The sequence below is a fragment of the Lynx canadensis genome, chromosome B2 (assembly GCF_007474595.2).
Source record: "Lynx canadensis isolate LIC74 chromosome B2, mLynCan4.pri.v2, whole genome shotgun sequence".
Lineage (NCBI taxonomy): Eukaryota > Metazoa > Chordata > Mammalia > Carnivora > Felidae > Lynx > Lynx canadensis.
The window spans coordinates 31,250,789-31,270,668 of NC_044307.1; the positions used below are offsets into that span (position 1 = coordinate 31,250,789).

At 52.4% G+C, this 19,880-nt stretch overlaps 3 protein-coding genes and 1 long non-coding RNA gene across 9 annotated transcripts; 2 read left to right on the forward strand and 2 right to left on the reverse strand.

Annotated features, from left to right (window-relative positions):
• Positions 1-281: 281 nt before the first annotated feature.
• LOC115513773 lies at positions 282-1,417 on the reverse strand. The gene is made up of 2 exons (XR_003968797.1): positions 1,329-1,417; positions 282-927 (listed from the first exon to the last, which is right to left on the reverse strand). It is a non-coding gene; the product is annotated as an uncharacterized LOC115513773 (long non-coding RNA).
• PPT2 (palmitoyl-protein thioesterase 2) lies at positions 924-7,939 on the forward strand. 2 transcript variants are annotated; one of them, XM_030315158.1, is made up of 9 exons: positions 924-1,337; positions 1,676-1,869; positions 2,122-2,275; positions 2,737-2,832; positions 2,921-3,028; positions 3,784-3,867; positions 3,987-4,071; positions 6,891-6,945; positions 7,119-7,939. In XM_030315158.1, exons 2-9 carry the CDS (start codon positions 1,684-1,686, stop codon positions 7,260-7,262), a joined length of 912 nt encoding a protein of 303 aa, XP_030171018.1. In that variant the 5' UTR covers positions 924-1,337; positions 1,676-1,683; the 3' UTR covers positions 7,263-7,939. The 2 variants fall into 2 exon arrangements, with proteins under 2 accessions (XP_030171018.1, XP_030171017.1); XM_030315157.1 differs by lacking the exon at positions 924-1,337 and adding an exon at positions 1,444-1,536.
• A 98-nt stretch (positions 7,940-8,037) lies between these two features.
• EGFL8 (EGF like domain multiple 8) lies at positions 8,038-11,784 on the forward strand. 4 transcript variants are annotated; one of them, XM_030315155.1, is made up of 8 exons: positions 8,038-9,574; positions 9,786-9,908; positions 10,011-10,120; positions 10,219-10,314; positions 10,422-10,592; positions 10,666-10,745; positions 10,828-10,981; positions 11,251-11,784. In XM_030315155.1, the coding sequence occupies exons 1-8, from the start codon at positions 9,417-9,419 to the stop codon at positions 11,334-11,336; spliced, it is 978 nt and encodes a 325-aa protein (XP_030171015.1). In that variant the 5' UTR covers positions 8,038-9,416; the 3' UTR covers positions 11,337-11,784. The 4 variants fall into 4 exon arrangements, with proteins under 4 accessions (XP_030171015.1, XP_030171011.1, XP_030171013.1 ...); XM_030315151.1 differs by having other exon boundaries at positions 8,038-8,954; positions 9,448-9,574; positions 10,828-11,784; XM_030315153.1 differs by lacking the exon at positions 10,219-10,314 and having other exon boundaries at positions 8,038-8,954; positions 9,448-9,574; positions 10,828-11,784.
• Positions 11,565-18,901, reverse strand: AGPAT1 (1-acylglycerol-3-phosphate O-acyltransferase 1). 2 transcript variants are annotated; one of them, XM_030315149.1, is made up of 7 exons: positions 18,634-18,897; positions 14,588-14,796; positions 14,237-14,370; positions 13,768-13,943; positions 13,536-13,631; positions 13,338-13,410; positions 11,565-12,823 (listed from the first exon to the last, which is right to left on the reverse strand). In XM_030315149.1, the coding sequence occupies exons 2-7, from the start codon at positions 14,785-14,787 to the stop codon at positions 12,639-12,641; spliced, it is 864 nt and encodes a 287-aa protein (XP_030171009.1). In that variant the 5' UTR covers positions 14,788-14,796; positions 18,634-18,897; the 3' UTR covers positions 11,565-12,638. The 2 variants fall into 2 exon arrangements, with proteins under 2 accessions (XP_030171009.1, XP_030171010.1); XM_030315150.1 differs by having other exon boundaries at positions 12,683-12,823; positions 13,338-13,391; positions 18,634-18,901.
• Between the last annotated feature and the right edge of the window lie 979 nt (positions 18,902-19,880).

Consider the following 19,880-nt stretch of genomic DNA (forward strand, 5'->3'; position numbering starts at 1 on the left):
AGGGGAGGTGAAGACAGGCCGTCTACCGAGATTTACAGGAGTTGGGCTTTTTGCAAAAACGCAGTCGGGGACCCTCCCCTACCTCCACCTTCAGATTAGTACTGCCCAACCCTCACCCGAGGCAGTCGCCCTCCCGGGCTGTGTCCTCGCCCTCGCGTCCAAGTGGAGCCTACAGAGCTCCAGACATTTAGGTCACGGCCCCAAGCTGGTTGTTCCAGTTTCCAAGGCGTTTGCCTGAGCCCCCGACCCCCCACTGCCACCCCATCCTCACACTACACAACTCGGGGCACAGATTGGTTTTATTGAGAGACTTTAGACCGGCAAAGACCTTGTGAACAGGAGGGATTCAGACAAGCTTCGAAATCCTTTTCTCAACGGAAGCGTCTTTCAATGCTAAGCAAAAGCCCACCTAGGTATCGGGTAGGGATCAAGGCGGAGTTGCGGGACTTCTGGAGCTCGGAAGTCTGGAAGGGGTTCGAAGGTCTGCGTCGGGAGCCGCACACAGGAACTCCCGGCTAAGGGCCGATTGTGGGGGTCTCTCAAGTTGAAAGACTGGTGGAAACCACGCACGCGTGAGTCAGCGCTGCCCCAGGGGCCCTCCGCCCCTTGGAGGTGGGTCGTGTACCAGGAGTGGAGTAGAGTAGGCCAGGAGAAACTGGGCCAGGCTGCACTTTTAGCTCGAGGGGCCTCGAGGACTCTTCGCGTCTCTGGAGACAAGGGCACTACACGCACTTCATAATGAAGAGTTGTAAGACGCTGACCTGGGGCCTGCCGGCAGGCGGGTGGGGATGGGGAGGGGTCCGCTTGGGCTGGCTTCAGCCCTGATCCGGTGGCCTGAGACGAAATGCGGAGGACTGCCTTTCCGCAGCGCCCTCCCACCTCCCGCGGAGGCAGGGGAACTTCACGTTCCGCAGCGGAGCCGGACGCCTGAATTGGGAAATGGGGCGAATCGAGACCAGGAATTCGGACCCTGGTGTCGCTGGTGCCTGGCAGGGCCAGAACTGGCCTTCTCATGATTCCCAGGACTTGTTTGATGCTTCTTCCTCTCCCCACCAGTCTAAAATGGATCGCTCTTTTTCCTCCCCCCGCTCGCGGAGTGCAGTGGAATGTTCCATTGCCCCTCCAGTCCTGGGCCTGCGTTACAGGGGACGCGGGCACGGTTGCCAGGGAAAGCCCCGGACGTGACGGCGAAGCGCGACCCCTAGCAGCCTCCCCTCTCCCATCCGTCATTCCCCTGCGCGAGCTCTCTTCACACCCTTCCCCTCCCCCCACCTTGCGGGTTCCAGTCTAGGGAGAAGTAAACAGCTGGCGGAGCCAGGGTCACGGACCTAGGCCAGGTGGGAGCTTGCATTCTCCAGAAGCCTGCGCTGCTGCTCGGGGGTCTTTCTTGCAAAACCCAGGGTCGTGCATGGCTGGGATGATGCACTAAGAAGATCCTCGGCCTAGGGACCGAGTCCCCGTAGAGTTGGGGGCGGGGCTTCGGGTGCGCGTCCGTGCGTCAATGTGTAGGGGTGTGTGTTTCCCCACAACCTTGAAGTAAGTTAAAAGTAGGCTGTTTTGTGACCTGAACCTAGTGTGAGCACGGGCGGGGAGGGGGATCTTGATGCCAGGCGTCTGCTTCGAGGGGAGGGTGTGTTGTCATCTCTCTCACAGGCCCTCATCGCCCCCTTCTCAGGCGGGAGCATGCTGGGGCTCAGGGGGCTGCGGCTGCCCCCGGCGGGGATCCTGCTCCTGTTGCCGTTCCTGCCGCTGCTGCTGCTGCCCGCAGCCCCCGCGCCCCATCGCGCTCCCTACAAGCCGGTCATCGTGGTGCACGGGCTCTTTGACAGCTCGTACAGCTTCCGCCACCTGCTGGAATATATCAACGAGGTCTGGTAGGGGACACCCTGTTGTGGGGCGTTGGAGGCGTCTGTAGTGGCTGGGGAAAGAGAATGGGGAACCGAAAGTTGCCATTCTGGGCCTGCTCAGTTCCTGGAGGAGCTGGTGCTGGCGTTGGGAGATCGGGGGATGAGATCCCTGGTTCTAGCAGGGCACAATTAGGCATGTGGACACTGCCCAGGGGGGCGGTGTGGAGGGGCTCCACAGTCCATCCCCTGTTGCAGCACTGCCCCCTTCCCACAGACACACCCCGGGACTGTGGTGACAGTGCTCGATCTCTTCGATGGGAGAGAGAGCTTGCGACCCCTGTGGGAACAGGTGCAAGGGTTCGGAGAGGCTGTGGCCCCCATCATGGCAAAGGCCCCTCAAGGGGTGCATCTCATCTGCTACTCGCAGGGTAGGCGCCCTCCCCCTCCCAACTCCTAAGCCCTCTCTGAGGCTTGATCTTTATCTGAGGGACACATTCTAGTGTCCCCTTTTCTGAACCACATTCTTCCAGCCCTGGTACCTGAGCCCTACTTTTCTGACTTCCTTCAGCACTTGGGTCTTAGCTCTGTGTCCTGAGTGGGAGGGAGGCTCCCTGCACTGCTGTCCCCTTTTGCCATTATCCATGGTTCTTGGAAATAAGGGATAATGGGGAAGTAAAAAACACCCTACAGTTAGAGTCAGAAGACCCAGAATCTAATCTGGCTCTGTCACTTACATGATGTATATAGCCTTTTGCCACAGGGTGTGCCTGTTTTCTCTGGGCCTCAGTCTCCTTATGTACATTGTGGTGGGTGGAGGGGGGTGCCTAGTGGAGAGGCTGTTGGCCTGGCTGTCCCTGAGTCCCTGTCCAATGTGGTGTTCTGCCTCCAGGGGGCCTGGTGTGCCGAGCACTGCTCTCTGTCATGGATGAGCACAATGTGGATTCTTTCATCTCTCTCTCCTCTCCACAAATGGGACAGTATGGAGGTGAGCGGGGATCGTAAGGTCAAAGGGGGCCCCGAGTTTTGAGGACACAAAGGTTTGGGGCCACTTGATACTGCTGTTCTCTTGCCAGATACAGACTATTTGAAGTGGCTCTTCCCTACCTCCATGAGGTCTAACCTCTATCGGATCTGCTATAGCCCCTGGGGCCAGGAATTCTCCATCTGCAACTACTGGCACGGTGAGTAGGGGATGCCAAACGGGACTCCATGAGAGGGCACCCTGGAGGGTAGGGCCGGCTGCTCCCACCTGTACCATAACCAACAGCAGTGATGATGAAGATAACTTCATGTAATGAGCACTTACTGTGTGAACAGTCGCTGTTCAGAATGCTTTATGTGTGTTACCTTATCACCTCAGAGTATAGTCTGGTGCAGAGATCACAAGCCAGATAGTACATATTTTTGGTTTTGCAGGCCATATGGTCTCTGTCGCAAATACAATTCTGCCACAGTAGTTTGAAAGCAACCATACACCATATGTAAATGCATGTATCTGTGTTCCAAAAAACTTTATTTATACAGGTAAGCAGTGGGCTGGGTTTGGCCCATGGTCCATAGTTTGCAAACACCTAGTGTAGTTTTTAAGACCATGGATGCTGGGTCCAGACTACTTGTGTTTGAAGCTTGACCCTGTCGGGTGACTGTGGACAAGTTACTTAACCTTACTGTGGCTGTTTTCCTTATCTGTAAAATAATAATCTAGTATCTACCCTATAGGTGGTTGTGAAGATTGAATAAATTAACAAATGTAATGTACTTTGAACAGTATCTGACATAGTAAGTGCTGGACAAAGGTGTTTGGTATCGTGTTTACAATTATTATTATTGTTGATACTATTCACCTTACCTGCTATTGTAGTCTCCTGGTCGTTTTTTCAGACTCTGATCTTGCTTCTTTTCCCTGCTTCTCCTTCTAACTGCTGTTTGTACCTAGACCCCCACCATGATGACTTGTACCTCAACGCCAGCAGCTTTCTGGCCCTGATCAATGGGGAAAGAGATCATCCCAATGCCACTGGTGAGACTCCAGGCTCCTGCCTGGGTCCCGTTTTCTGCTTCTCCAACCCCCTGTGTTTCCCTCTCCAACCTGGCCTGACCCCTGTGACTGACTCAGGCTCTTTTCTTCCCACCCTTCAGCATGGAGGAAGAACTTTCTTCGTGTGGGCCGCCTGGTGCTGATTGGGGGCCCTGATGATGGTGTTATTACCCCCTGGCAGTCCAGGTAATATGGGACTGTGTGGCCCAAAGATTGGCTAAGGATACCCCTTAGCCCCCAACAATTAATCTCCTGCCTGAAACTGGCCTGTACCTCCCTCTGGTCAGCTAATGCTCCCATCCTCCATATATCCTGTCACTCAACAACAAAACCTGGGAGTCATTCCTCAATGCCTTGTATCTAGCCCGTCAGACTCTACTTCCCCTCCATCCCTAAACCCCTGCTTTGTAAAAACTTTTAACTTTGAAATAATTACAGATTCATAGGAAGTTGCAAAGATAGTTTAGAGAGGTCCTACATAGGTATCTTTTGCCCGGTTCCCCCAGTGATTGCATCCTATGTAACTACAGCACAGTATCAAAACCAGGAAATCGTCATTGGTAGGATGTGTGTGTATAATTCCATGCCACGTTTCCTTCCACCTCTTTTATATACCTGGACTTTTGTAATAGCCTCCAGCCTTATCTCCTCCATCCGATTCCTCAGGAAAATCTATGGCTCCATTGTGCTATGTGTGGGCCTTTGCTGCAATTCATCATGAGTGATCTGAAATGTCACCTAAGCTCCTTTAGTCATTCAACAAATATTTATTGAGCACTGTATATATGCCCAGGCCCTGTTCTGGGCCATTGGGATGCAGCGGTAAATGAAAGAGAAGTCCCCACTCTTACGTAGTTTAATGTCTAGTGTGGGAGACAGAAAAATAGATGCAAATATGTATGTCAGGTGGTGATGAGACAGGCAGGGGAAGGGATTAGAGGGTGACTGGACCCTATGTCAGATAGTGGCCAGATAAGTCCTGGAAGACTTGTCATGGGAGTAGAAACTTAAGGAAGTGAGGGAAGGAGCTGTGCAACAATCTGGGGGGGAAAAACGACTCAGGGAAAAGGAGTGGCACCTACAGAGGTCCTGGGGCTGGTGTGAGGAATAGGGTCGCCAGTGTGGCTAGAGCCCAGGGAGCTGGGAAGAGGGTGGGAGAGGAGATGAAAGAGGTAGCAGGGAGCCAGTAATATTGACCCTTTGTAGGGCAAAGTAAGGCCCTTGTTTTTTATTTTTGTTTTTTCCTAAAATATACAGAACATAAAATTTACCATTTTAAGTGTGCAGTGCAGCGGCAATGAAGCACATTGGCATTCTTGTGTAACCATCACCACCATCCATATTCAGAACTTTTTTCTTCTTCCCAAACTGAAACTCCATAGCCATTAAACAAGAACTCCCCATCCCTGCCTCCCACCAGCTCCTGGCAACCATGGCCCTTGATTTTTTAATCTGAGTGAGATGAAAAAGGCATTGGAGGGTTTTAAGTGAAGGAGTCATGTTCCTTATAATAGCAAGGGTTGGGATTTATTCTATCTCATTTTACATCTATGACCCTCTGAAGATTGTAATAGCTCACAGTTATATAGTACCTTTTATGTCCCAAGGCACAATTCTAAGTACTTTTCAAATAAATCTCCTTTAATCCTCCTTTGACATGTAAGGAGACAGGGTTCATGGTAATTACTATTATCCTCGTTTAACATGTAAGGAAACTTAGGTGCAAGGAACTTAAATAACTTGTCTCCATTCATAGAGTTAGTAACTGGTGAAGTCAGGCTATCTAACTTAACCAGGGTGTTTCACTTCCTCTCTGAAAAGGAAGTATTCTTAAATAGGACAAAGAGGATAAGTAATATGCTCAACCACATACATTTGGGAGTGTGTGGCAGAGCTGGAGTTCACATCCCGGTCTGTGTGCCCCTACTGCTCTCCTATACCTGATGAAATCCAGCCCCTCCATGTGGTCTTCAGGCCCCCAACCCAGCTCCCCCATGGGCCCAGCTGGGCCTCACCTCTCTACCTTTGCTCCTGCTCTTCTGTTTGCTGGGGGATCAGCCTTCCCTAGTGGAGAGTACCTCACTGGGAAGGCTTTGTTGGTGCTCTAAAACCAGCGGGGTGGTCTTTTTTTGTTCCCATTGTCCCTTGGACTTAGCACTATTAACGTTTGTTGTTCATGGTCAGTGCCCACTCACTGCCCATGCCAATTAAATATTACTTTTCAAAATTTTAAGACCTTTTTATTTTGAAATAACTTCATACTTAATAAGTTGCTTAAGTATTACAAAACAATTGTGTGTACTCTTCACCTAGATTTTCTAAAGGTTACCATTTTGCCATGTTTATGTCCTCATTCTTTCTTCCCTCTAAATATGTATACGGGGGTATAGGTGTGTTTGTGAACCATTTGAGAGTAGGTTGTAGACATGATGTCTCTTTACTCCTAAAACTTCAGTGTGTCAGTGTCTGTTTTGTGTATACAGGACTTCTCTTTACATATCCACAATATAATTATCAAAGTCAGGAAGTTAACATCAATAAGATACTCTATAGACCTTATTCAAATATTTTCCAGTTGTCCTCATAGGGGAAAAAAAATGCGGTGCAAGATCTAACCTGGGATCATGTGTTGCATTTACTTGTCCGTGTCTCTTTAGTCTCTCTCTCTCTCTTTTTTTTTCCCCCTGGGATATTTCCTCTGTCTTCGTCCATTACATTGATATTTTTGAACTATTTTGTAGAATGTCCCTCAGTTTGGGTTTGTTGGCTGTTTCCTCATGATTAGATTCAGGTTTGCATTTTTGATGGGACTCTGTAGAAGCAACGCTGTAGCCCCTGTGTCACCTTGTGAGGTACATGATATCCACTTGAATATTGTGAGTGTCTTCCTTGCTGCCTATCTCCCAACAGGCCATGAGTTCCTGAGGTCCCTCCCCTAGCCTACCTTGATTTTCTCCCGCTCTCCTGATAACCTCCTCCCCTACCCGCCCTCAATCTCTTTGTAGCTTCTTTGGTTTCTATGATGCAAATGAGACGGTCTTGGAGATGGAGGAGCAACCGGTGAGCCCCCTGGGATAACTTCCCCTTTCTTCTGGCACAGCCCCACCTCAGTCTGTAGCCCTCCCTGCCACTGACCCCTTGAGCTGAAGGGTTCACCCTGTGGGGAGGGGACCTGGGACACCAGGAGGAGCTCACTTTGTTTCTCCTTTTATGACTCTTTGCCCACCTTGAAGGTTTATCTGCGGGATTCTTTTGGGTTGAAGACTCTCTTGGCTCGGGGAGCCATAGTGAGGTGTCCGATGGCTGGGATCTCCCATACGGCCTGGCACTCCAACCGTACCCTTTATGAGACCTGCATTGAACCTTGGCTCTCCTGAGGATGTCCTCAGGGATCCCTCAGGAACTTCCCAGCCCAGAGACCAAGCGGTGGCCTTGGAAAGCAGATGTCAGCTCCGGTGTGCCTGCAACCACCCCATTGCTCCCACACTGCCCCCACCAACCAGGGCTCCCAGGACTCCCTTCCTGTGCTCCTCTGTAGATGACAAATCCTGGTCTCCTCCCACCTCATGTTTGGGGTTTGCTCCATGCTCTCTCACTCTCCCGAGGCCGAGGCCGAGGTCGGGAAGAGAGAAACCAGGTTTTTATCTCGTGGCTGCTCCTGCTGCTGTGGCTGCTCTGTCTCTGGCTGTATAGGAGAACCCAGCCCCTGCCCACTACAGGGGTCTCCTTCTAGGCCACTCAGGACATTTTTAGCTCCTGTTCTCCCCATGTTCCCTTTTCCCTTTTTCTCAGCCCTCCCAACTCCCAGGAAGGACTACCCATGAGAGTGGGGTTCTGAGGCTCCCCTATGGGGACAGTTCCGTTCTTGAAATGTCAGTGTTGGGGAATATCTATGGCCTGTGAGGCCCATCTCAGGTTTGGGGATCCCCCAGTCCCTCTGTTCAGTGTTGGGGTACCCCCTGGGAGCCTAGTGTCTTTGAGGCCCCAGCCCCTTTTAGCTACCATTGAATGGGTGTTAACCCTGTATTTATGGAAATAAAAGTCCATTTCCTCAGTGTGGTTTGGCTCCTTTCCAGGTGAGGGGGACCTGGCTCCCCAAGGAGGGTGGGGATGGAGAGCCTGAGGTCTGGGTGCCCGGATGCCTGGTGTGGGGTGGGACCCCCTTGGTGTTTCCGCTCTCTAAATGCCCATTCTGTGTGGGTTCCTGATTCTCTGTGGGTTCTTTCCTGCAGAGGACAATTCTCTTCCTGTTCCAGCCTAAGCCTGGGGGGCTGAGCCCAGGGCTTCAGTGGTTTGTGCCCTAGCCTCATGGGTGGAATGCGTCTGCCACCCCCAGGCTAGACGAGGGGGCTAAGGGTCAGGGTGGGCATTTGTTGCACCCCTTTTCGACCTTTGTAGGCCTGAGTTGGGTGAGGGGCTGGACAATGAGCCTCCTCTTCCTTAAAAGAAGGAATTTTGGTGGAGACAATAGGGCCCTGTCTGCTCTGGTATGGGGGGCGGTGGCTGACTCAACTCTGCCCCCCACCCCCAGGCCCTAACAAATGTCATCATCAAATGGGGGCAATTTCCCCTTAGTGCCATGGGCTTCCCACCCACCCCCCTTGTCCCTTTGTGACGATTTGCCCTCCTTTCTTTCCTCATTGAATCTTGCCTCTTCTCCCATGACCTGACCCTGCTTTTCTCTGCCAGCTCTCTCTCCCTGTTCCTCAGTTCTCCCCGAGTCTGTGTTGGGTTGAGGGTTGTGTCAAGAGCCAGGGGTACTGGTGGGGTTACAGAGCTGGTAGCCTCTGCTGATCTGGGGAGTCCAGAAATAAGGGGGTTCGAAGAGTTTGGAATTTACTTCTAGGGGGCCCTTTGCTGGGGTGGTGGTGAAGGTAGTGGGACTTAGACCCCATGGAGCTGATCAAGCAGGAGCTGTGAAGGAGGCTTGTGGGAGGGGGCAGGGATGGGAGGATTCTGTCTGGCCCAGCCCCTCCTCTCCTTTCCAGCCTGCCCAACCCGCCCACCAGTCTGAGCTGCTGTTGCTGAGGCTGGTCTGCTGGAAGTCTCCGGGAGAGAGGGAAAGACAGGTGGGGAGACAGTGTCAACGGGGAATGAGCCTTAGCGTGAGTGTGAGTTGGGGAGTGTGGTAGGAGTGAGGGTGTGGGTATGTGGGGTAGTAGGAATGTGTTTAAGGTGCAGTTTCCAGGTGCATGGGTTTGTGTGCAGGGTGTGAGGGGGTGTAATGGTGAATATCTGAGACTTTGAAGGTAGAAAAATTAAGATAGAAGAGGGTTTGTTACAGATAGGAAGGTTATGGGCAGAGTGTGTGTGTAGAGAAGATGGAGGGAGTGTGTTGGGGTGTGCAATTGCATGATGCATGCTTGGACCATGCTGTGCTGGATGAAGGGGTCGTGTTAAATGTACACGCAGGTGTAGACAATCCTGGTGGCTAGTGCAAATGTGTACAAGTGAACGTACTAACTCCCTTAGAGGGCACTAGCACACTGCTTTTGGAGGGGCTGGAGCTGGAAAAGTTATGGGAGAGGGGAATGGCCTCCATTAACCTCTTCTTGCCTGCAGCCTGCAGTTTGGAGTCAAGGAGAATCATGGGGTCCAGGGATGAACCGTGCAGTCTCTTAGGCGGACTCTCATTCCTCCTGCTACTGATGTCAGTCCAGGGGGCCAAGGGTGGATCCCTCAAAGAGAGGTGATGACAGGGGGGCGGGTCCAGGGGTGAGGTCTTCAGAAAACTTGCTGGGGGTGGGGCGTCAACAGGTGACAAAACCATGAAGTTTAGAATGGGGGTGAGGTGGTCACCTCCAGGGAGGGCAGGGCCTCAGTGGAGACTTAAGGGAAATGGGACTCCTGACCGCTCCCAGGTCACTGAATGTGTCTTACCTTCTCTGGCATGGGTGCAGCCAGGGGGTCTGCTCCAGGCAGATGCTCGTGGTCCCCCTCCATTACAACGAGTCCTACAGCCAACCAGTGTATAAGCCCTACCTGACCGTGTGTGATGGAAGACGCATCTGCAGCACCTACAGGTGAGGGATAGGGAGGCTGGACTCTGGAGTCTTTCAAGAAGAAATTCAAGAACCCAGACCAAAACCCATAAAGCAATGTTCAGAGCCGGGTCTATGTTCCAGGACCACATACCGTGTGGCGTGGAGGGAGGTGAGGAGGGAGGTGCCGCAGACCCACGTTGTGTGCTGCCAGGGCTGGAAGAAGCGGCATCCAGGGGCCCTCACCTGTGATGGTGAGACTGGGTCTTCCCAGGCCTGGGGTCAGGGTGCCCTGCAGGGCTGGGGAGGCAGGCAGTGGGTCTGGTTTTGAACCACCCTTCTGTGCCCACAGCCATTTGTGCCAAGCCGTGTCAGAACCGAGGCGTCTGCGTTAGGCCAGAGCAGTGCGAGTGCGCCCCAGGCTGGGGTGGGAAGCACTGTCATGTGGGTGAGTCAGCTCGCCCTGCACCCCCATACAGTGGCACCAGGACCTCATACCTTTGGGGTGCCAGCTCGCCCCCACCCTTCAGCCCCCATCTTCTCTCCCATAACTAGACATGGATGAATGTAGGACTGGTGTTGCCCTCTGCTCGCACCGTTGCCTCAATACCGCAGGCAGCTTCACTTGTGGCTGTCCTCAAGGCCTGGTGCTGGGTCTGGACAGGCGCACCTGCACAGAGGGTGCCCCGGAGCCCCCAACTGGTGCCAACATCCTCAGTGTGGCAGGTGAGTGGGAGCATGGGTGGCAGTGAGGGCCTGCACTCAACTGGGCAGTGGGTCATGCCCTCTTTTGTCCCAGTTCGGGAAGCAGAACAAGAGGAGCATGCCCTGAGACAGGAGATTTGGGAGCTTCAAGGGCGCCTGGAGCGGCTGGAGCAGGTGAATGTTGGTGCCTGGGTCCAACCCCTCTTGGCAGGGTGTGCTCCACCCCCAACACTCTGAAGCGTCTCTTCCTTTGTAGTGGGCAGGTCAGGCCGGGGCCTGGGTCCGAGCCATGCTGCCCATGCCACCTGAAGAGCTACAGCCGGAACAGGTGGCAGAGCTATGGGGCCGTGGCGACAGGATCGAGTCTCTCAGCGACCAAGTGCTGCTGCTGGAGGAGAGGCTAGGTGCCTGTAAGTCCTCATGCCCTTCTCTGCTTGAATCCCCATCCCCATTAGCTGCCCCCAGCTCTCCCGGACACCCTTCCCTGGTTCACTTTTCTCTTTTCCCCAAACCTTTCCCCAACACTCAGTCTCCACATACTGTCCTCAGATACCCATATTTCACCCCTTCTTCTGGTACCCTGTCCCCAGTCCACTTATTGCTGGGTGAGAGTGTCTCCAGTGCCCTGGCAGCCCCAGAAGTCCACAGCCAATGTGTCTGCCTCCTTGTCATTCACCAGGCTCCTGTGAGGACAACAGCCTGGGCCCAGGCCTCAATCTCAATCGGCGGCCAATAAGGAACCCCTCCAGAGCCCCTGCCCCCTAATTTATACAGAAACTGGCCCCACTAATCCTCTGGGATTGGGCAGCTGGGGAAGCGAAGATAAGGTTATCTGCCACTAAGGAGCAATGAGTGACGGAAACTTACGAGAGCTGAAGGAAGGGGGAAAGATGGGTGCCTTGGGCCCACCCCTGAGTCTTCTGGCTGGGGGAGGTGGCCTAGGCGAGAACCACTTCAATGCCTTAACAAATGCAGCCAGAAAGTGCCCAGATCTCTCTCTCTCTCTCTCAATCTTTATTCTCGGGTTTCTTGCTGTTATCCAGATAATTAATAAAAACCACACAAAACTGGGTCCCACCCTCTCTTTTTGCTCCCAGCCCACCTTCCCAGTTGTGGGCACAGGTCTGGGGTGGGAGGCAGGAGTGGCTAATGCCACAGGGAGGAAATGAAAACTGGCTCAGAGAGGGGAAGCCTCAAAAGAAAGGGAAATAAATTAAAAGCCCTCCCATCCCCTCCAGCCAGGGTTCAGTTCCTTTCCCCAACTTCCCAGGGAGCAGAAGTGAGTGCAGCACCTAATGTCTGCCTCTTCCCCTTGTGTCTGGTTAGAATGGTACAGCCGGGCTGCAGGGGACTGGGTTGGGGCCAGGACCACTGAAGAACTGTACCACAGGGATGGGGGGAAGCAGAAATGTGGAGACCAAACTGGCATCTAGGAGTATGCTCACCCCTGGGCACCTGGGTATGGGCAGGATGAAACCTCTGAGTGAGAAGAGTCCAGCCTCCACTGATAGGAGGCTCCATGGGAGGGAGGGTGAGGGTGCTGAGGAGTGTTCCCAGGATAAGCCAGGAATGTTCCAGGCATTGCTTCCAGCCACAGTGTGAGGAGTCCTCACAAACGGATAAGTCCACTGAATCCATGGACTTGTGGTAGGGTATTGTTCCATAGAATGGATGAGTCCACTGGCCAATGTGGGGTGGAAAGGGAGAGAAGATCACAAAAGAAGAGGGTCCCCTGGGGAAAGGATGGTGTGTTCCCACCCTTGTGTAGGTGAGCCACTGGAGATGAGGGGGAGGCAACCGTCCCAAAGACAAGATGGCACAGGAGGTGGGTGGGGGTCAGAGTGGAGACTGCACCGAGGCAAGAGAGTCCATGGGGGGAACTGGGAAGGGGCAAGGAGCAGTGCTATATCCACATTCACTTCAGAAATTGAAGATTCCAAAGAGGAGAACAGTGGGGGAGAGGAGAACAGTGGGGAGAGGAGAAACAAGGAAGTGGGCTTGGCCCTGCTTCAGGGCCCACTGGGTTGGTAGGTGTGGGAGGAACATGGGGGTAGATGGGAAGGGAGCTCAGAGCCGGGCGTCGCCCACCCCTCCAGGCTTCTTCAGACAGTCACCACCGCCCCGGCCATCAGTGGAGATTTCCCGGAAAACGGTGAGCATGGAGTGCCGGACTCTGTCAGCCAGAGCTGGGACGTCATCTGGTGTCAGCCCTTCTGTGGGCACTGGGGGCAGCACCCGTACCTGACATCGCCCTGGGAGGGGGTGAGCACCATCATGGGCTGTCTACCTAGGCCTTTGCTCACAGGCAGGGCCCAGTTCCTGAGCTCTCCTGTTACTCCCTCCCCAACCTTTCAGTTATCTTCCCCCTACCCTGGACAATTGCCCCTCTGCTTGCCAGCTGCTATCTGTTTTAAGGCCCTCTTGCACAAAGCCTTCCCAGTCCGGACACCTCCTTAGCACCCTTCCAGCCCCCATCATCTAGGATTAACTTTCACTGCCAAGTGTTATTACAGCTTTGCACACACAGGTCTTATCTTTCCCTCTGGGCAGTAATGGCCCCTGTTGGAGGGATCAAGTGTTACCCATGTAGCAGGGTATGGTGGGCGCTTAATAAATATTTATTAGTTGATGTGGGGTCAGTGGATGATCCTTTGGACATCTCAGTTCTGACACTGACCAATCCTCCTGTCTCATGGGGATGTCTACCCTCTCTCTCCCATGGCCTTTCTAGCCACCCCCAGCCCCAGATCTACTCAGAGCCCTCACCCGAAGTGAAGCGACGCTCCTTCTTGCAATAGAAGTCTTGATAGGAGGACATGACTATGGGGACAATGGGAACCTGGGGAAAGGGAAAAGCAAACAGCCCACAGTTCCCTTCCAAGGCCCCCATGACAAACCTCTGCCAAGAAAGAAAAGAATGGTGGAAGCTGGGGGCTCAGTAGCAGAGGGGGAAATAGTAATTACCTGGGCCTGTACTGCAAGGTGGAAGGCGCCACGTTTGAAGGGCAGCATGGAGCCATTGTGGTTTCTCGTGCCCTCTGGAAAAACCCAGACCCGCACCTGAGGAAGACAGAGGTCAAGAAGACATACACAGAGGGGTCCGAAAACGGTCATGAGGCTGTAATGGACCTTTGAGGGCTGCTGGCCCTGCTCTACTCCCCAGTGTTGCCACCCCCCTTTGCCACAGGAGACTCACGTCCTGGGTGAGCAGGGTCTGGGCAACTTCAGACATGACACTGATGGCATCCCCAGTGCGCTTCCGGTCGATGAAGATGACTCCTGCCAGCCAGCAGGCCAGTCCAGCAGAGCCAGCCCACAGCAGCTCACGCTTGGCAATGGGCACACAGCGGCCTGGCAGTACCTCCATCATCCCTAAGGCAAAGGTTGGGGGTGGGAGTGAAGATCAGGGTAGAGGTAAAGTGTCATGGGAAACAGGCCATCCCCCACATTCTTAAGGACGGAGATGGGGGAGAGGGGGCGGGAAGCCCTGAGGAGGATGGGGTGATTAAGTACATATTAGCCTACTTATGAGGGTAAGAAGGACTGGGGGAAAGGGAAAGGGAGCAATGTCCAGACGAAGGGGAGTTGCGGACCCCTAGCGGAAGAGATTCTGGGGAAAGGGGAAGGGCATAACTGGGGGAGGTATGCCCTACGAGGGGTCTCACCAAGCAGGTCGAGTGAGCTCTGGTGGTTGGAGACCACGACGTAGGGCTGTGAGGGAGGGAAGTGGTGGGCCCCACGCACCTCCACTCGGATCCCATACAGGTATTTGATGTGGAGCAGCATCAGACGCAAGATCCTGTGGGGTCACGGCAAAGGGTTCCAGCAGGACCCATTGATGTCCATCAGCACGCTTCACCCGCCCCCCGCCACTGCCTTTCTGGGCATCTGCAGTTCTCTCTCCTTCCTTGTCCCTGGGCCCTCTCCATCTTCCTTACACATCCCACAACCTCCCCACCCACTGCTCACTTCGGACTCTTAGGTTCTCTCATCACCCAAAACCCCTTGGCCCTCACTTCATGTTCTCAACGTTGCGTCCTCGCACAGCACACACAGGGATGGCGAGCACCGCCAGGAAGAGGATCCAGCCATTGTAGAAGGCCATCTTGAAGAAGTATTTGGCACTGGGGCTGCAGAACCACAGGGTGGGCAGCAGGAAGAGCAGCAGCAGGAAGAGCAGCAGCAGCACAGGCCATATCCCCGGCCACAACTCCATTCTGGCCACCTGCAGGGGACAGGCAAGAGACAGTGGGCCTCGTTCCCGGAGGGGAATGGGACGGGCAAGGCACAGAAGGCACGGTTTGGGGAGCTAGGAGGACAAGGGCCAGAGACACAGGATGGGGTCAGGGCTCCCATCAAAACCTGCCCAGACAGCCTCTCTAGGATGGGGGCGGTGGGAACAGGAGCTCGGGACTGCTCACCCAGCCCTCTCTCAGAAGCCTCCAGAAATATTCACAAAGACAAGAGACATGACACATGAACACCCACAACTCACAGACATGTGATAATAGGACAACAATAACAAACACTTGTAGCTGGTAAGGGTCTTAGGATGGTCTATACCTGTCTAATACAGTAGCCACCAGCCACATATGGCTACCGAGCACTGGAAATGTGGCCTAGTTTGAACTGAATTGTGCTGGAAGTGTAAAATATGTATCAGATTTCAGACTTTGAATGAAAAACAGAATGTTAAATATCCCATTAATAATCTTTTGTATTGATTACATTTTGAAATCAACCTTTCTGGATACTGAATTCAATAGAATATATTATTAAAATTAATTCCACCTTGTTACTTTTTACGTTTTGATGTATCTTCCAGAAAATTAAAAATTACACCGTGGCTTTTATTATATATCTGTTGGATTAGGGTTGATCTATAGACTATGTTAACCTTAAATATGAACCACATAATTTACATTTTTTGGAGATAGGCCCAGAGATGTTAAAGAACTTACCTGTGGTGATATGGCTCCTAAGAGGCACTTCCTAGTTGAAACCTAAGTGGCTTGTGTTCCTAACCACAGTTATGCTGCGGCCAGTATGTATGCACACAGGTGGACACACAGCAGACAGCAAATACAGTGAAAGGCACAAAACACCCACAGACATTCTCAAGGGCAGACTGGCAAGAATAAAGGCTCTGTCACTAACAAAAATACAAACACACAGTCATACGAAGACTGACCCACTGACACATACATGCAAACTTACAATCACACCCAGTAACAGATAAAGGAAAGTAAATGCATAACTAGAAAAATCCCTCTCCACCAAGGTGTCCAACCTCCCTCCCCTTCCTGTTTCCAGATAAACCCATGGACATACCAGGAGTTGCCGCCTCTATCAATCCTGCCTCCGCAGGCAGGCAAACAAACCCTTACTCCTCCTTCTTTCCCTTCCAGGGACACCGGAGGCGACCTGGTCAGGCAGGTATATAATATGTTAAGGCCTGACCAAATGAAAGAAAGAGGGGAGAGAGTAAAAGCGACTCACACCATCTGCCCTGGGAGAGGAAAGAGTTGAGGAGGAAGAGGTGCAGGCACACAGAACCTGCCTTTTAGGTTCTTCCTCCTTCCTCCACTCTGTCCTACTGCTGGGGGCAGGGTCACAAGTCACAAAAAGGTGTTCAGGCAAATACCTGTCACTTTCAGCAAGGCTACAGTCACTGTCTTCTAATGACAGGAAGGACTGTGTTCAAAGGTAAAGGCCATTGCCAACCAGTGAAGGCTCAGAAGGAATAGAGGAAACAGGAGACTCTGCCAACTCTAAAGCTGTAGGCCTTGATTTGCTCTATCCCACTGCCCTTGTAAGTCTGGACCAGCATTTCTCTCCCCTGGACTATTTGCGACAGGTTCCTAACTCTGCTCCTCCAATTCATCATCCACATGGCAACCACAGAGATTTTTCTGTAACACAAATCTGAGCATTTCTCCATCTTCTAAAAGGCCCTTTCGACAAGTTGACTTCTGCTTACATCTTTGGCCACATGCCCACAAGAGTCCTTTTTGCTCCAAATTGATTTACTTCAGTTCTTCAGACACACCATGGTCTTTCATGCTTCTGTGCTGTGAACAGGCTGGTCCCTTTGGCTGGAATGCCCTTCTGCCTTTCACTTGCCTGACCCAGCTCAGCGTCACACTTTGGAAGTCTTCTTGAACCCCTCCTGGCCTGAGTTTTCATTACACTTTTATCTTGATCATTGGTTCTCAAAGTGTAGAAATACATATTCTTGGACCTCACCCCAGATGTCCTGAATCAAATTCTGGGCCTTAGGCCCAAGAATAGGTATTTTAACTCCCCCAAGTGAGGGACAGCCCTCCAAGTGAGTCTGATGTGTACATCAGTTTGAGAACCACTGATCTTGACACCACAGTGTAAGTAACTGCTCATTTTTGTTTCCTTCCCCAGTCTGTAAGCAGCCTGAGGGCAGGAACTCTGTCATTTCCCCAATACCCAGGACAGAAGGAGGAGATAGTGCTCAATAAACATGCTGAACAGATTATAAGGCTGTATACACAGCCTGTCATAATTAATGACAGAGCCAATCATGAATCAGATAGCTACACTCTTGAGGACTATTAACTATGAAAAGAAAAGTCATCAATAAAGCAATGAACACAACAAAAAGCCTAACGGTAACCTACTGTGAATATACACATACACTATATGGTCACACTGAGGGAGGCAACAACAATCAAGATGGTACATCCCATCTCACACAAAAGAGAAACATACAGAATGGGGATTAACATGCCACCAGGGAAAGATGCTGCTGTCATCAAATACATGCCAACAGTGCAAAAAGAGTGAGGGACAGATAATGTGCACAGCAGGGTTGACCTGAGGCATGCATTGAGCTCCATGAACACAGACTGTACACAGCCACGAGAGAGATAATGTATGTGAAAAGACATAGACCAGGAAGGTCAGCAAGGTAAGGCATATGGGAATGGTTCTCTGGGGACATGGAGGCCCAGTTACCTTTCTCTCTAGTACGTGACATTAAGTGACCCTCTCCGGAGCAGAAATGTCAGAAGATTTATAAGCACTGTGAAGTGCCGTATGGGTTAATGGGCATATGACTCACAAAATATACTGTCAATAAAATTATTAAATAAATAGAATGTGTAACCAGAAGCACACATGCTGCGGTCATGTCACATCAGCGTATCATGCGAAGGAGCATGCGTATGTGCGGTGTAAACCGTGACTGGGAAAACATGCAGCAAACAGGCCAATCCGATCACATCATGAGTGTGCACTAGTGAACTAAACCACAGGATACCACACATGAAGACTTGCATACGACAGGATCATGGACATAACATACGAACCAAAACAAGGAAGGTATAACCTTTACACGCAAAAAGTAAACACGCAAAAGCATAAAATGTGCAAGAAACATGAAACCACATAATAGATGCAATATATAAAAACTCACACATTTGAACAATGTCAAGACTGGACATGAGATATGGACATAAGATATGAGAATGGGCAATTCTGATGGAAAATAACACATCATCTCTCCACAGTCCATGGATAGCATAGGGAGAAGCTAGCCGCACATAAGCCATTAAACATGTCAAAGGCACACAGATTCAGTGTAGAAAACATGGCCCCCCCACAAAGCATCTGTGTGTCAGTAAGGATCTAGCCCAGTGTGGATGGCCACTGAGAAAGGTCCTGTGCCTAGATGGAAACAGAGGTGTCTGAGGGCATTCCTAGGAAGCAAATTCTGCTGGGGGAAGGAGGGCAATAAACCGCCTTCTCCCGGCCACAACCCCCCAAGAGTCATGTGGGGCCAAAGGGCAGGAAAAGGAATTGGGGAAGGTGTCGGGAATTCCCTCTTCAGGGCCCTGTCCACACCCCCATCCCAAATTCGAGGGGTCTCCGCCGTGTCTCTTCCATCCTTCCTCCCTCTCAGGGCCCCTCTCCTTTCCCCAGCAACCCTCTCCCCAGTCCGCCTCCCAGACCCAATCTCTCCCCCATCCCCTCCTCCAAGTCCCTCTCGGCACCCTCCTCCCGCCTCCTCCCATCCCATTCCCGCCCCCACCTCAGTGGGGTGGGGGGCCCGGGGGGCTGGCCCCCTCCCCAGCCAGGCTGCGGCAGCGGTGGTGGCGGGTGGCTGTCTCTGCCTCGGTCGGGGTGTCGGTGCCAAGGGGGCGACAGGATTTGGGGGTGTCCTAGCCCCGGCCGATGGAGGGGAGGTGAGAGTGGGAGGCTGGGCCCATTGCGGTAGGAATGGTGGGGGGGGTTGTCCCCCCAGCTCCCTCCCTCCCTCCCTTCCTGCTGTCTCTCTGAGGGCTGGGGCTGCTGTTGCCGCTATCCCCCCCCACCCCTCCCCAACGCCTGCCGGTTTCCGGGGCTGGCCAGGAAGTAGAGGGCGGTGATGGGCGGCCTGTTTTGCCAATCGACTCCCAGGGACCCACGCATCTTTTCGCCGCATCGACCAGTGGGCTCTTGGTAGCTCCGCCCCGCGAGCGCTCCGCTGGGCTCTGCCTCCGCCTCTGGCCTTCTCTGGCTCCAGCTGCATCCTTTTTTTCCTCCAATTCCCTTTCAGCACACACGGCTTGTGTGTCCCTTGGTGCTGTATTCCTTCCTTTGCCCATTCCTTCTTCATCAGGTCTCCTCTTCCTGGAAATTTCACTGGGTTTCTTCCTTTCTCCTTAACTCCCTTATCCGCTGTTTATTCCCTCCAACTCTTCCCCAAAAACCTCTTTCCTGTCCCCCATTCATTTCCAGGTAGTTTCAAGCACCTACTAAATGCCAAGCACTGAGTTCTTCACCTGTCTTCTCTCAAGGGCCCCATCTCACCTCACCTGGCCCTCCAGCTCTCTACCGGTTCTCTTTGACCTTTGCTCTCCCCACCCCTTCCCGCATTAGCTCCCAGCATCCCGGCTCCCTCTTCCAGACGCCTCTCTGGTCTTTAAAGAGAAGGGATACTTACTTTCAGGCCCTCTCCCTGCCCCTGTCCTCCCATGCTCTTTATTTAACCTCAGTACTTTTTCTTTTCTAGTTCCTTCCTATCCGTCTCCCTAGTCACTGAGGCGGTGTGAGACAGCCTCCCTCCCCAACACGGAGTCTGGGTGCATCTTTTCTTCCAATGAAAACTGGGTATCAGGGTTGCTTTAAAAAAAAAAATGAGAAAGAATGCTAGATTACTCTGGGATGAGCATGCCTCCTTAATTTTGTAGCCATGTATCTGTTCCCTCTCCAGTCCTCGATCTCCTCTTTCCCATACTTCCACATCCCTTTACCAGGATCATCCATCACTCCTCTCCTTGTTTCCACCTCTCTGTA

Excerpts from the sequence above, each read along its gene's own strand:
- PPT2 (XM_030315158.1), top strand. The coding sequence starts at position 1,684 with ATGCTGGGGCTCAGGGGGCTGCGGCTGCCCCCGGCGGGGATCCTGCTC. Across the intron at positions 1,870-2,121 it reads TGCTGGAATATATCAACGAG|ACACACCCCGGGACTGTGGT; the intron begins GTCTGGTAGGGG and ends CCCTTCCCACAG. Across the intron at positions 4,072-6,890 it reads ATTACCCCCTGGCAGTCCAG|CTTCTTTGGTTTCTATGATG; the intron begins GTAATATGGGAC and ends ATCTCTTTGTAG.
- EGFL8 (XM_030315151.1), top strand. The coding sequence starts at position 9,474 with ATGGGGTCCAGGGATGAACCGTGCAGTCTCTTAGGCGGACTCTCATTC. Across the intron at positions 9,909-10,010 it reads CGCATCTGCAGCACCTACAG|GACCACATACCGTGTGGCGT; the intron begins GTGAGGGATAGG and ends TCTATGTTCCAG. Across the intron at positions 10,593-10,665 it reads CAACATCCTCAGTGTGGCAG|TTCGGGAAGCAGAACAAGAG; the intron begins GTGAGTGGGAGC and ends CTTTTGTCCCAG.
- AGPAT1 (XM_030315149.1), bottom strand. The coding sequence starts at position 14,787 with ATGGAGTTGTGGCCGGGGATATGGCCTGTGCTGCTGCTGCTCTTCCTG. Across the intron at positions 13,632-13,767 it reads AGACCCTGCTCACCCAGGAC|GTGCGGGTCTGGGTTTTTCC; the intron begins GTGAGTCTCCTG and ends TGTCTTCCTCAG. Across the intron at positions 13,411-13,535 it reads ACCTTGCAGTACAGGCCCAG|GTTCCCATTGTCCCCATAGT; the intron begins GTAATTACTATT and ends CCCTTTCCCCAG.